The sequence below is a fragment of the Chanodichthys erythropterus genome, chromosome 13 (genome assembly GCF_024489055.1).
Source record: "Chanodichthys erythropterus isolate Z2021 chromosome 13, ASM2448905v1, whole genome shotgun sequence".
Lineage (NCBI taxonomy): Eukaryota > Metazoa > Chordata > Actinopteri > Cypriniformes > Xenocyprididae > Chanodichthys > Chanodichthys erythropterus.
In genome coordinates this window covers 30,467,733-30,483,579 of record NC_090233.1, presented here as the reverse complement: position 1 = coordinate 30,483,579, position 15,847 = coordinate 30,467,733, and the positions used below count along the sequence as shown (strand labels likewise).

At 37.0% G+C, this 15,847-nt stretch overlaps 1 protein-coding gene across 1 annotated transcript in view; it reads right to left on the bottom strand.

Annotated features, from left to right (window-relative positions):
- Positions 1–315: 315 nt before the first annotated feature.
- zbtb44 (zinc finger and BTB domain containing 44) overlaps positions 316–15,847 on the bottom strand; it is a 40,105-nt gene continuing 24,573 nt past the window's right edge. Inside the window, exon 6 of the mRNA XM_067407722.1 lies at positions 316–388. Within this exon, the coding sequence (XP_067263823.1) occupies positions 363–388 (26 nt within the window). The 3' untranslated portion in view covers positions 316–362. The remainder of the gene's footprint in view (positions 389–15,847) is intronic.

Below are 15,847 nucleotides of genomic sequence, written 5' to 3'. Positions count from 1 at the left end.
AAGAACGGAATCAGGAAATGTCATAAGCAGGATTCAAACTTGTGTTTCTGACATCATTATCATTTTATTTAGTAGTTTTTGTTATTATTAAGATGTCTTTCATTATTCAAAGCATATATGATCAAATATTAACCATGCAAAAGATCAATATTTGTGTTTAATAATTAATTTGAACATAAATAAGGGCCATCACTTCTGTGTGACTCAGTGTGAGACAGAAACAAGATGAGTTTGTTAGCTTTGATGGCTCAATCTTCAGATGCTCTGATGAAAGATTTGACTGTGCAGCGGGAACACAGTCTTGTGATGTAGGATTCAGTCTCCGTCTTATCAAGGATGCCCACTATGCCTCAGTACTCTCTTCAAAAGCTTTCTTCAAAAGAGAACCCTTTGAAAGAAAAATACCAGAGACATTGTGGCAAGATATGCAGAAGAGTGATCAAAGAGTATTTTCAGAATGGTTGAATCATTAAAAAAAAAAAAAAAAATCCTTTCCCCCTTTTCCACCTCTGCATATGGCCACTTTCAGTGTCCTTTTGTGATAATAAGTCTGCTGGATTAATAAAAAAAAAATCCGGATATAATAGATCAATGTAGGAAACGGTATCTGATACGGCAACAATCCTCATATCTTTTTTAATTATGTGGAGAAAATAAATCCCTGTCTCTAACCTTCACAAAGACCCACTGTAAAATTATGCCAGGCTGAAGCTTCAAGATCAACAACTTCTTAATTAAAACTTGTGTATAATAGGATCTAAATCTGGCATGATCTGTGTCTATGCCTGTGCCATCGCTCTTCCTGTGTCAGTCTGACAGAATCTGAAAGAGACCTAGTGTCTGAAGCTTCACTGTACACGTTGAGCCTGACACCTCAGGGACAGTGGGACCTGTGTTTGCTTTGGACAGCAAAGGGGCCGTCTGGGAAATCCATCCTGGTTTGGCCACGCTCCATTCTCTGTCAGAGTGCTGCTGTCAGTGATACGTTCATTATTTCCTCTGAAATCTGCAGTACTTAAAGAGATTAGGAACCCTGTGTCAATGAGGTCACGTAACATAGCCATCAGTGCTTCACACAGCTAACAAAATAACACATTCAAAATATAGAAAAAATAAATGTTGTGATTATGGTTTCAATATGTCACACAAAGTTTCCCCAATTGATTCAACCTCACCTCGACCTCATATAAACAGTAATATGTTTGAAAAATATTTGAATGATTTTTTTGAATACCAATATTCTCAGCAAAACTGATATCTTTAATTTCACTTTGTCGAACATTACAGTAATTTAAACTCTGAATCAAAATAGTTTGAGATTAGCAAAATCTGCACAATAGATCAAGGCACAATAGGGAAACTATTGTGACGGCTAAATTCTCATTGGTTTTTAAAATGTTTGATGTTTATCTCTGATATCATGTTTGCATGTGAATAAATTATGTAAGGAATAACTGACTCTGGGCTGTTGAATTCTTAGAAAATAATGCACACCCGAGGTGTCTTGGCCGCATTACCACCTTGGGTGTGCATTATTTTCTAAGAATTCAAAGGCCCAGAGTCAATTATTCCGCTTATACTGCGGTTACCACATCTCAAGACACAAGACTTCCGATGTTGTATTTCAAGACATTTGTCAGGTTTTTGTCCTTAAAACACTCGTGTGTGGGACTAATTTCTTACGCATCTCATCACGCCTCCTTTGCTAATTCCCAAACGTCATTTCAGAACTAGTAACGAAGGCAGAATAATACGGTTGATACAGTTATTAATGCAGTTAAGAGAGAGAGAGAGAGAGAGAGAGAGAATGAATAAGCAGCATATATGTGAATTAGCCTACCTGATCTGTAAGTCTCTAAAGGCAGCAGTGTCTCTACTAATAGCTAAACTATAAGTTAATCTCCATCCTATCTCTTAGAATGGGGAAACATCAAATTCTCTAAAGCTGTTTGCCAAGCTTTTAATTAAATTTCATATTTGAAATCACCAATGAAATCTGACAATAACTGTCTCATAAATATTGTTTCTAAATGCTTGAATCATGACAAAAAACGGTATTTTTCATGCTGGATCAACCTAATGCGCATGCGCAGTCCTAAATGCGCGTCTCTTGTGCCTCATTTCAGAGGCGAGCAGTGACGCGATAACTTTACCAGTCGGCGGCTCTTATTTAGAAGGCGGTACTTATTCCGCCATTTTGCGCATTGCACTTTCTCCCATTCATAATAATACAAGTGTATTGTGTTATTCTATAGTCTTTGCTAGAACTACTTTAGCCGTGCATTTCCCTGAAAATAATTTTTACACCTTAGGGGGCGCATATTCAAAATAAAGCCGTTGCTTGATGACGCCAAGTTTGAGCCTGGAATCTTGGGACATGTAGTCTTCACATCACAGCCAGTGGAAATAAATTGGGACTGGACTCGGGCAGAAATAGATGTGATTATTAACGTTACTGTAGTATGAAGCAGAGCTGCAGTCGCCGGCGCTGCTTCCACTTTTCCGGTCATGAGTATGAGGTAATGCAGCTCTGTTTATCATATCAGATACATTTGAGTGTGTTGAAAATGTAATAACGTTACTCTGTGCGTTCGCTCGGCGGCTGCTGTGAGAAACTTGTTGCACACTGCAGTAAGCTAGATTGATTTTAGAATATCATATTAAATACTGAATGGCTTGTGTTGATAAATGGCATGCAATTAATTTTAAAACGTGTTATATGATGGAGAAAATTCTGTATTACTGTTACTAAAAACAAAGCTGCGTCTGATTATGCTATGTTAGCTATTTGACAAAATAGTGTTTTTCTCTGAGGCATGTAAAGCATGGTACTCGCAAAAAAATCAAGAAAATTAGATTTAGATTTGAGCTGTATATCAATAGTTTTCTCATGATTTTCAAATAGTTGGAAACGTTTGGGATATTGTAAGTACTCAACTGAACAAAATATATAACACTGGCCTAGTGGTTTTTTGATTATTTTACTGTAAAAATGTGACATATTGCAGCTTTAAATTAAATTAAATGACCAGTACTCTGAATGTCTTGTTCATCATATATCACTTTTATTTCATAAAAAAGCAACAGAATGTAAGCTATATTACATCCAGTTTATAACAAAGCACATGAGCGTGAATCACGCTCTCAAAGGAGCCTGATAGATGATGACTAGCACTTGAGTGAGGGAGCCAGCTGTGAACTCAGTAACGACTCCTACCGATTCACTGACTGAGTGGGTCTGATTCATAAGTTTCGTGATTCATAAGATTTGTTTGTGTGCAAACTGGACATTGCGGCTCGCGCTGTGTTCCCTGTTGCGTGCATTAAACACTACCACACACTCTAAATAGATGACATGACGAAGAACCACTTAAAGATGCACACAAAACTTTCCTGACTAAATTTAAGGGTATTGTCGCATTTGCTTGGAGCCCTATATAGTCATAAAAAAAAACCCTACTGCAGCGATTTCTTTCTACCCAGTTATTCTTCAAAAGAAGATGACGTGATACATGATTTACACTGCTGTCATTTCAACATTCATCACCCCATGTACTTTCTGACAGCAAATGACAGCAACGCCGCTAATGTTGTACTAGGCTAGAGGTCAGAGGAGGGCTTGTGTTTATCTAGGGCAGATGCTCATATCCTCGACGCCTTTCATTGATCTGTTTTGCTGCAGGCGTCTTTGTTGTGGATGACCTCACCTGAGTACATGAAGGGGATGAAGTCATTATTAAAGCCATTAGTTGCTGCAGGGCCTCTCCACCCAGCAGGTGAGCAGGTTTTGTTTGACTTTGTTATGTGTTTCTATGTGTTGTAATGCCTCTCAGCAGTATGAATGTCTTCATACTAAAGGTAAAGGTACTAAAGGTCCTGACTCAGGACTTCTGTTCTCCGGGGAATTGTATTTATTGTAATACCGCAGAATAAGTGCAACTTATATGTAATTGTCTATGTTACCACTAGGAGTCACTGTTCCTGCAATCATCTGTGTCCCGCTAGGTTGTAAAAACCCTCGTCTGACAGTTGTGTTGACAATATAATCCATTTAAGTTATGGATATTTAGACTACAGACACTGTTCAGATGGGACAGCCATGTGGACTATATAAGGAGTAGCATGAATAGCTTCATCATTAATCCCAACAGTGCAAAAAGTGTTTTTTCTCACTTCTTTTCTCTGCATATGGTTCTGTTTTATTTCATTAGTTTATTTTCATTCAAATAGTTTAGCATAACAGTATGGAAAGGATTGATTGCTCGTCCCTGGTGGCTAATATAATGTGTTTTTCTCGTTAAAAAGCAAGTATTAAAAATGAATGACATGGTGCTTTATGATGCAGTTATCATGGTCAACCAAGTACTTACAGTTTAGAGTTTAACAACATTCCTTTCGTTCCACAGAGCAGATATAAACTTGTATGACATGCATAGAACACTTGATGATTTTACCATCTTTACATGCAGACATGTTGCAACCTCTAAATGGTCAATCCAAGAGGAGAGGATGCCTGAAAACAGATGTTTATGGCTATTTCAAGTGTTTATTTAGCATAATATGAAAGAACATCGGCACACCCTGTGGAAAAAAAGGAAGTGTGGGCAAAGAGGTGTTACCATACTGCAGTATATAGTAAAACACAGTGAAGTGCTTTGCTCAGGGACACACGCCAATGTTCAGAAGACGTGGAGGAATTAGAACTTGCTGCCTTGTGCTACAAAGTATCATAAGCCTTTGTTTAAATCCACACGTTTTCTTTTAACCATCATCATGTCATCTCTCTCTCGAAGAGGATTTATGTTTTGCAAGTCATAAACAACAATCCTCTTCTCTTTCATCGCTCTACTCTTGTTCTTCCTCTCACTTTTTTCCCTCTCAGTTTTATTCCTTTTATCTATTTTATTGTCATAAGCAGAGCCACACATGGTACTGTGATGAGAAACAAAGATCCATGGCAGTTTATGTGCATGTGTGTGAGAGAGAGGGATAATATTTTGGCTGAATGAGGCCGTCTGAACTCACTGTTCTCTTGATACAGTTCACTCCACTCCACTGTGTTTTGCAGAGCCTGGCCGTGTGGGTGATTGAGGATTGGTGTCCAGATGTGAACTATTTAAGCAGAACATTGTCCAGCATGCATAAACGTGTCTGTGTGTGTTAGATCCAGTAGCACATTCCTCATCTCTTCAATTTTTATGCAACTTCAAAAAAATCTTACCCATAAGAAGCTCTTTTCATCTGTTTATGTGTAGGTTTATGTGTCCGTATTCAGGCATTGTGAAAGAACAGCTTGTCTTTCCCTCCCGTTTAATCCTTAGAGACCAAAGCATATGTGTGTGTGTGTGTGTGTGCCTGCAAAATTGTAATGCCGAGCTTTAAAGGTTGCAAAATGTCACCACTGTTATAATTAATACAAGTACATATGCTTTGTCATTTTTGAGAAGCTTTTCCAGCAAGGAAACATTTTTTCCTGGAATATTCCTAGACCTCAATGACCTGCCTGTGAAATACCTGAAAATGCATATTTAGAGGTCTGATGCAGAGTAGTATTGATGACCTCTACAAATTCCTTCTCGGTATTGCTAGAAAAGATTGCGGTATATTCAGTCAGAGTTTCTACATTGAAAATCATTTGGAATATTTAGCTACAATTTACTAAATGTGTGAATAGCATTAAAATTGGTGGATAGAAAAGTACCATTGTTGCATTTATGCATTATTTATATCACATTATTATATATTTATAATTGAATTAATAATTTTTAAATTATCTATTTTATATCTCACTACATGTAGACAATTGTGGGTAAAAAATCAGATCAAAAACTCAAAGGATTGCTAAATTTGACACAGTTAGCAATATTATCAGTAGGCACAGTATATTGGCAAATATTTTCCCACCAAAATGGTTGCTATGAAACATTTGAGAGTGTGAGCTTCTGCTATACGTAGCTTCAACTCTTTAATGTGAAGAAAATGTATTTAATTGCTAAATACAATATAAACAAGTGTTTTGCCAGAGTGAGACTTAAAAGGTGACACTTATTCTGCAGTTTGTAACTCATGGTAATTGACTCCTCTCTGTCAATTTGCACATATATTTGTATTTGCCTTCTTTTCTACTCCATTGTTCTGTATCCTGACACATTTTCCCTTGTGCTTATGAGTGTAAAAGTGTGGTTGCCTCCCACAGCTGAGCTTATATAAAGGTCAGACAGTCGGTGGGTGGACTATGCCTGGGTTCTGCTGTCTGTGAAAGCGATCACAATGGCTTTAGGCAACTGGGGAGGAAGTGAACACATGCTAGTGTCATCAGTCGCTCCTCCTGATGGCTTTCCTTCTCCTAAAACGTTTTTCTTATTTATGATGGGAAGGACCACACTTGGCTGGACACTGTTTCTGTTTTTTTTTTTTTTTTTTTTTTTGAGGGGCAGGCTGATTCACTTCCTAGCGTGACGTTGTTGGGTTTTGCTCCAGACACATGGGCCAGTGATGGTTATCACAGGGCAATAGTGGAAAGCAGGACTGAGACTGTTTGCAAAGACAGAAGAGGTCTGATGGATTTTGTTACTGAGGGGATCATTTGTTAGCTATAAATGTTAGAGTTTTTTTCATAGAACTCTAGCTTTTACCACAAAACAATCAGAATTATGACACCACATCTTCAAAATATCAACCATATGACTTAGTTTACTGAATGGCATATTTCTGTCTGCTGGGACCCATTTCATATTTGTGAGAAATGTCAAAGAGTTCTTGTTGTCTCCTCATCATTGTGAAATGATGAAGAATTCTCCTCCAACTGTCTGAGAGCAGCATTTGGCTGCCGTGATAACAAACATATCTTTGGAAGGGAGGAGAGATACTGATTTGCGTCAAACCTGCTGGATCACATAGAATAGAAAAATATCAGCTCTTATTAAAGTGACTCAGCATACGTTCTGGAATTTTTTATGTGTAGTCTATTCTGCATATTTACTTTTTTACAACTACGGGAGCTTTAAAAACCTCATTCTGGACATTGCGTAGAGGAATTGATTTTTGAATTTCTTTGGAAAATTGGGGTTTGGGAGCATTGTTTCATAAAGTTCTTCTAAAACTGTGACCTAATAAGAAATGATCAAATAGCCTGCAGTTTAGTGTGCCAGAAGTGTGCTTTCGACTTTAATATTTTTTAAATATTTCAGTATAGTATACTTTAAGTTTAAAATTTAATTCTTTAGTCGCTCTATATCTGTGCTTCTTTCACATGGACAGTGAAGTTTTCTTTTCTTCCCATCTACAACACTCCCAATCTACTGACACCCTTCTGGAAAATATCACTCTTATCGTGTTATGTGAAACTTTATGTCATTTGCATTAGATTGAGTTTTCCATCTGCTTTCCAACATGCAAATGGAAAACTGCAATAAAATAACTCATGAATACATATTCTCATGAAATAATGGAACGCAAAGAAATGAAAAGAAAAAAAATGGACTATCACTTAAAGATGACGTGTGTAATTTCTGTGTCATTTGTGGAACCATGGAATTGCAATCTGAGCAACATCATAATATTTGATCCACCAATGGTATGGGTTTGGGCCGGGGTTACTTGTTTATCCAAGCAGTGGCAGACTGGGCAAGTGTTTGAAAACAGTCACATGTGGAAAGAAATTAAACACTTGACCATTAGTTTTATAACGCTTGCTTAACTTAACAATTTAACCAAAATCAAGATCCCCAAATGAGGAAATGTGCACTACTACTGTACATCGATGAGGCATAACATTATGACCACTTACATGTGAAGTGAATTGATTATCTCTTCATCACGGCACCTGTTAGTGGGATATATTAGGCAGCAAGTGAACATTTTGTCCTCAAAGTTGATGTGTTAGAAGCAGGAAAAATGGGCAAGCGTAAGGATTTGAGTGAGTTTGACAAGGGCCAAATTGTGATGGCTAGATGATGGGTCAGAGCATCTCCGAAACTGCAGCTCTTGTGGGGTGTTCCCGGTCTGCAGTGGTCAGTATCTATCAAAAGTGGTCCAAGGAAGGAACAATGGTGAAACGGCGACAGGGTCATGGGTGGCCAAGGCTCACTGATGCATGTGTATCTCTGTATCTCAAATTGCTCAAGACATTAAAGGTGCCATTGAACGTTTTTTTTTTACAAGATAAGTCTAAGGTGTTCCCTGTCTGTGAAGTTTCAGCTCAAAATACCCCATAGATTTTTTTAAATTAATTTTTTTAACTGCCTATTTTGGGGCATCATTAACTATGCACCGCCTCATGCTGCGGCCCCACAAATTCCTCACGCTCCCCGCCCACGGATTTCGCGCTTGCCTTGAACAGCATAAACAGTATAAAGTTCACACAGCTAATTTAACCTCTCAAAATGAATCTTTACAAAGTGTTCGTCATGCAGCATGTCTAATCGCGTAAGTATGGTATTTATTTGGATGTTTGCATTTGATTCTGAATGAGTTTAAGGCTATGCTCCGTGGCTAAAGCTAACATTACACACTGTTGGAGAGATTTATAAAGAATGAAGATGTGTTTATGCATTATACAGACTGCAAGTGTTTAATAATGAAAATAGCGACGGCTCTTGTCTCTGTGAATAAGAAACTATGGTAACTTTAACCACATTTAACAGTACATTAGCAACATGCTAACGAAACATTTAGAAAGACAATTCACAAATATCACTAAAAATATAATGATATCATGTATCATGTCAGTTATTATTGCTCCATCTGCCATTTTTCGCTGTTTTCCTTGCTTACCTAGTCTGATGATTCAGCTGTGCACAGATCCAGACGTTAATACTGGCTGCCCTTGTGTAATGCCTTGAACATGGGCTGGCATATGCAAATATTGGGGTCATACATATTAATGATCCCGACTGTTGTGTAACAGTCGGTGTTATGTTGAGATTCGCCTGTTCTTCGGAGGTCTTTTACACAAATGAGATTTATATAAGAAGGAGGAAACAATGGAGTTTGAGACTCACTGTATGTCATTTCCATGTACTGAACTCTTGTTATTTAACTATGCCAAGATAAATTCAATTTTTAATTCTAGGGCACCTTTAATGCTTATAGAAAGGTGTCAGAATACAGAATGCATCACAGTTTGTTGAGTATGGGGCTACATAGCTGCAGACCAGTCAGGGTGCCCATGCTGACCCCTGCCCATCGCCGAAAATGGCAACAGTGGGCACATGAGCATCAGAACTGGACCACCGAGCAATGGAAGAAGGTGGCCTGGTCTGAATCACGTTTTCTTTTACATCACGTGGATGGCCGGGTGCATGTGCATCGCCTACCTTGGGAACACATGGCATCAGGATGTACTATGGGAAGAAGGCAAGCCGGTGGAGGCAGTGTGATGCTTTGGACAATGTTCTGCTGGGAAATCTTGGGTCCTGTCATCCATGTGGATGTTACTTTGACAGGCACCGTCTATCTAAGCATTGTTGCAGACCATGTTCACCCTTTATTGGAAACAGTATTCCCTGATGGCTGTGACCTCTTTCAGCAGGATAATACACCCTGCCACAAAGCAAAAATGGTTCAGGAATGGTTTGAGGAGCACAACAACGAGTTTGAGGTGTTGACTTGGCCTCCAAATTCCCCAGATGTCCTGAACAAACAAAAAATCTTGGTGCCAGATACCACAGCACACCTTCAGGGGTCTAGTGGAGTCCATGCCTCGACGGGTCAGGGCTGTTTTGGCAGCAAAAGGGGGACCAACACAATATTAGAAAGGTGGTCATAATGTTATGCCTGATCGGTGTATTGGTACAAAGTAAAAAGGATCACAGAAGAAATAAGTATCAATTGCAGAAGCCAAATGTTATGTTTCAACTGACCATTAGGCTTGACATCTTTAACAATCTGAGCTACAGTTTTGAACTTGTTTGTCAGTTTGAGTTTGGCACATCTACGTAGGATTAGCTCAGTATATCTGAATGACGACAGAATGAGCTCATCATTTGTGACAGGTAGCACTTCTCATCATTTAATCTGTGGGCTGCTTTTTCAGTGACATGAAGGAGATGAACTCCTGCTTCCAGACTCTTTCCACTCACTCCAAAGCAGAGCTACGTGGACTGTTTCCTAGGCAACAGCACCAAACATCAGATGACAGTATGTCTGAGTGTATATTACAGTTTAGTGACGTGCCAAGAAACTGCTCTGTTGAGGCAAAAACATTCTTGGGCTCAGAATGAAAAATTAGTCAGGGTAAACGTTATCTCTCTACGCCAGTTCCTTGGAATGTTAATTTCATATCATACAAAGGAGGAGAAAAGGAAATCTAACATTTCTCTGTCACCTAATGTGTTTAATATGTAGCTGCCTTTGTTATTATAGGTCATCAGGGTTTTTTTCTTAAAAATCCAGACTCAAGTTTCAACAGACAAAACGTGGAGAAATAGCTCAACTCCATGTGATCATGACGTACCTTTCATTACACAATCTGTTGGTATAACACCCCATTCATTTTCAGGTCATCCCTATATTGCACTCGAGGAGTTATATCAGTTTCTTGGCTTCATAAAATGTTGTAGCCTGCCTGGTCTTGACGTTTGATTTGTTGTACATGGCAGTGATCTCAAAAGCATAGTATTATTCCCTGACAGTTTGGTATTAACTTTATAGCCACACAGATTCTATGACTTAAAAGTCTACTCAAACATTACATATTAAAGTACCGTACTTTACTTGAATGTTTAGATGTTAGTTTTACTTCCGATCTAGTACATTTCAGTGACAAGTATTGTATTTGACTTAAACCTAAAACTAATAAAACATGCTTGATCTTGTACACTTACTTTGTTCAATGAGCGAACAAATTGTGCAGTAAGAAGCGTCGGTGTTGATGGATGTCAAGAGAAACTGCCACCAGAAATGATTGGCACAATATAAAAACACCAAGCATTCAAACACCTACTGATAAACTGAACGAACTAAAGGGGGAAATAAAATAAACTTTGTATTTTAATTTGAATTGCAGTGTAAATGTAAAATAATGAATTGATTTTAACTGTTCTAATTTGGTAAAATCTACCTTCCGTAAGTATACTTGTAGTCAGCTACAAATATGTGATTTCACATCAGTTGTTATTACACCTTATGTTTGAGTTGCATTTTGCTTTTTTAGCATAATCTTTCATTTGCAATGTTTTTTTTCTTTCTTTTTTTTCTCTCTACCACTAGGACTTGTTGTGGACAAACGTAAAGGTTTTTTTGTTTTGAAAATGAAGCTGAAACATTTGTCAAACATTTTGGATAAACATAATTTGACCTTAGTTTCTTTCCCATTTCAGTTATGCAAGTAGTTACTGCTAAATTTCCAACTACTAAGTGTCCAACTACAGTAACACATAAAATTATATTTCTGGATCTGGAAGTTCTAATAATATTCCAAATATATTGGCTTGTAGTTGTGTTTGCTCTTTTGATTGCGTAGCCTTTAAATATTTTTCTTAGTTTTATATACTGTCTTAGAATATTAAGAAATGAACTTACAAGTAGCAGTATAAAACTACTAAAATTCTGAGAGTATACTTCAAAGTGTACTTTCATAAACTAAAAATTAAGTTTTATTCTAGTAAACTATCAGTAACCTATAAGTTCACTTGTAATATACTTGCAGTACAAACAAAAAATGTAGTTACTATACATTTATAGTATAATAGTTTACTGTATACTATACACTATACAGTAAAATATTACTCAACATTGACATTTAAAGTATACTTAATAGTATACCTTAAAAGTTTAGTCCAAAGTTGTACTGAAATAGTACACTTAAGTACATTGATATTAGTATACATACTACACTCCTGAACAAAATCTTAAGACCAGGGGAAACATTACAAGTATTCGCAATTTGCGCTTTTGGATCATAAACAGGTTGTAAGTACTGCTTTAAAATGCCAAAAGAACAGGAACAAGAGACAAAAAATAGAGAGTAGGCAATTTATTGAAAACTGCATTTAAACTCAAAAGGCTGTTCATCAGCTGATCAAAAGTTTAAGACCTTAGCCCAAAAAAACCCCACAACAGAACTAAAAGTGTCAAAAAAGGACTCAGTATTGAGTATCCCCACTGTTCTTGTTGATCACTTCAAACATTTGTTTGGGCATGCTTGATGTGACTGTTTCCAGGAAGCTGGTGGGAACGTTGCTCCATGTGGGGAAGATGGCTTCACGAAGGGCATCCATGGTCTGGAACTGACGTTCATTTTGTAAACTTCCCTTGCCATCCATTCCCAAACATTCTCAATGGGATTTAGATCAGGGGAACACACAGGATGGTCCAAAAGAGCTCTAAGAGGAGTCTTTCGTCAGGCAGGCATTGTGAACGGCAGCGTTGTCCTGTTGAAAGACCCAGTCATTACCACACAGACGAGGGCCATCAGTCAAGAAGGATGCCCGCTGCAACATGTCCACATAACCAGCCACCGTTTGATGCCCCGCGCAACCTGAAGCTCCATTTTTCCATTGAAGGAAAAAGCACCCCAGATCATGATGGAGCCTCCTCCACTGTGCCGCATAGAAAACACCTCCAGTGGGAACTCCTTGTCATGCGGGTAGTGTTGGAAGCCACCAGGACCATCCAGGTTTTTTTTTTTTCTTGTCAGAACAAAACTTTCTTCCACCTTTCAATGTCCCATGTTTGGTGCTCCCTTGCAAATTCCAAACAGGCAAGTTTGTGGCATGAGAGGAGACATGGCCTTTGAAGACATTTTTTGTTCTTTAAGCCCTTCTCTCGCAGAAGCTGTCTTATGGTTATTGGGATGCAATCAGCATCAGTAAGGGCCTTAATTTGGGGCGAGGATTGGCCTGTGTCTTCACAGACAGCCCGTTGGATCCTTCAACTCAGTGCAGGTAAAATCTTTTAGGGTCTGCCACTTTACTTTTTTGTCCCGTAACTCTCAGGATCTTATATGAAATGTAAAATGACCATCTTACTGTGTCCAACCTCATCAGTGATGGCGCATTGCAAGAGCCCTTGCTTGTGCAGCTCAACAATCCTGCCACGTTCAAAGACAGAAGACCTTTTTGCCTTTGCCATCAGGAGATCAAGACAGTGTGAAGTCTGAAGGAGAATGACATAAAAGCCCTATTTTTGTGCAGATTTTTACTTTTTAAGGCTATGGTCTTAAACTTTTGATCAGCTGCTGAACAGCCTGTTTGAGTTTAAATGCAGTTTTCAATAAATTGCATGCTCTCTATTTTTTGTCTCTTGTTCCTGTTTCTTCTTTTAGCATTTTAAAGCAGTACTTACAACCTGGTTATGATCCAATAGCGCAAAATGCGAGTACTTGAAATGTTTCCCCCGGTCTTAAGATTTTGTTCAGGAGTGTACATAGAGTATACAAATATAGAGTTCAAGTATATAAAAATATACTTAAACTTTACTTGAAGTAAATAAAATGAACGAATAAAATGAAGTTGAAGTAAACTTATTTTTGTAAGGGAAAGTTTCAGGGAAAATCTCTTTTATGACCCATCTATTTTGGAATCTGTTTTCATCAAATCTACTGCTCGATTTGAAGCTTCCTTGTTGTTCTGACATTACAAGAACAGTAACTATACAGCGCGACCTAATCCAGCACAAGTGGACACTGGCAAAATAACCTCAGAGAGGGATAAGATCATAACGGTGGCAGACATTAGAGAGAAAAATGTGAGCGTACAGTGTTACAATCTTCATTTGGGTTAAGCTCAGTCAATATAGTTTTTCAGTAACGGGATATGTGTTCCCAATAGACACATTATGTTTGTGGTAAATGAATAGAGCCTGGAAGAAAAGAACAGTCTGTCTGGTGGCAAATCAAACTCGTCGAGGCATCACAGTTCTGATTATGAAGTGCTGTCCACATCTGAAAGACTAATGGCACTTGCTAATGGTCTTGGTCAGTGGTCTTTTGACAAATCTGCTGTGTAAATCACATCAGCGCCAGATGTTAAAACAGACTCGTGTTTATACATTACGCAATCGCGTTTATATCATTTTTAGACAACCTCAGCTGCATCTGGAGAACATTTAGCATATATCTAATACGTAGTGTTTTTTTGGGATCCTGTTTGATAAATATGATTTTACTGTTGCAGGAACTATTCTTAAATCTTTCTACTTGACTAAGAATCTTTGGCAATTAAGAGAAGAAAATTGATCAAGGTGTTTATAAAAAAGGAGGCATTATTTGAAATAGCAGTCACTGGAACAAGAATCATGTTGAAACACTTTCCAGTTATTCACTTAGGATTGGCCATTACATAACAGTGGTAATGGAGCTCTCTATGTGATCACTACAGAAGAGGATTAGGGCCAAGCAATAATAAAAAAATAAAACCATCTCGAGATTAAAGTTGTCAAATTTCGAGAAAATACTTGTTAAATTTCGAGAAAAAGGTTGAGATAAAATTTTGAGAATAAACTCATTAAATTACGAGAACAAATACGTTAAATTAAGAGAAAAAACTTGTTAAATTTAAATAAAAAAGTCGAGATAAAATGTTGAGAAAAGTCATTAAATTACGAGAAAAAAGAAATTACGAGAACAAATTCGTTAAATTACAAATTTGTTCTCATAATTTAACGACTTTTTGAGTTTTTGAGTTTATTCTGAACATTTTATCTTGACTTTTTTCTCATAATTTAACAAATTTGTTCTCATAATTTAATGACTTTTTTCTCATAATTTAATGAGTTTATTGTCAACATTTTATTTCAACTTTTTTCTCGAAATTTATCGAGTTTTTTTCCTTATAATTTAATGAGTTTATTCTCAACATTTTATTTAGACTTTTTCTCAAAATTTAACAACTTTTTTCTCATAATTTAACAAATTTGTTCTCATAATTTAATGACCTTTTTCTCGTAATTTAATGACTTTATTCTCAACATTTTATTTCGACTTTTTTCTCGAAATTGATCGAGTTTTTTCCTCATAATTTAATGAGTTTATTCTCAACATTTTATTTCGACTTTTTTCTCAAAAATTAACAAGTTTTTTCTCATAATTTAATGAGTTTATTCTTAACATTTTATTTCGACTTTTTTCTTGAAATTTAACAAGTTTTTTCTCGAAATTTAACAACTTTAATCTCGAGATGGTTTTATTTTTTAATTATTGCTTGGCCCTGATCCTCTTCCGTAGATCACTGACCAGTGTGGAACATTTTTTCTTTTCAAGCCTCTACTCAAAACTCATTTGAAATGTCATTAGCAATGAAAACATAAAGGTGCTGTAATGTATTTTTTGGAATACCACACATAAAATGTCCCTACCTGACAGATTATCATCCTGAGAAATTACAGGACAATAAAAAAAACATTTGCTCAGCAGCAAAAAAAGTCATTAGAGCAGCCTGCACTTTTTCAGCCAGTCAGAAACCGTCTCTTGCTTGTGAATAATTGTGTGCATATGCATTTGATGATTTGATGACTTTGAAAGTGCAGGATTTTGGAAAGAAGTGTTGCTGAAATTAGCAAAGTGGCAGAAATAAGTAATGTCTTAAATTGTTTTAAGACTCAACAAGTTCTACTTCAATAAATCTACTCATAATAGACTTTATAACATGACTGATGTAATGTTTTTTTTTTTCCCCAACAGTGCTGAGGTACATTAGGGAAAATGGTTGGTGTAAATCAAGATTAAGTTTATAGATAAATGCCATATGTAACTCAAGATTAAGAAAACAGAAAAAAATATGGGAAGACTTTAGACAGAATATGTACACTGAAATATCGAATCGTAGTGAGCAAAAAGATAAATAACATGTTCATGTTCAGATCTTGAACAAAGTTTACACAGAAATATAGTAGTCTATATTTGATA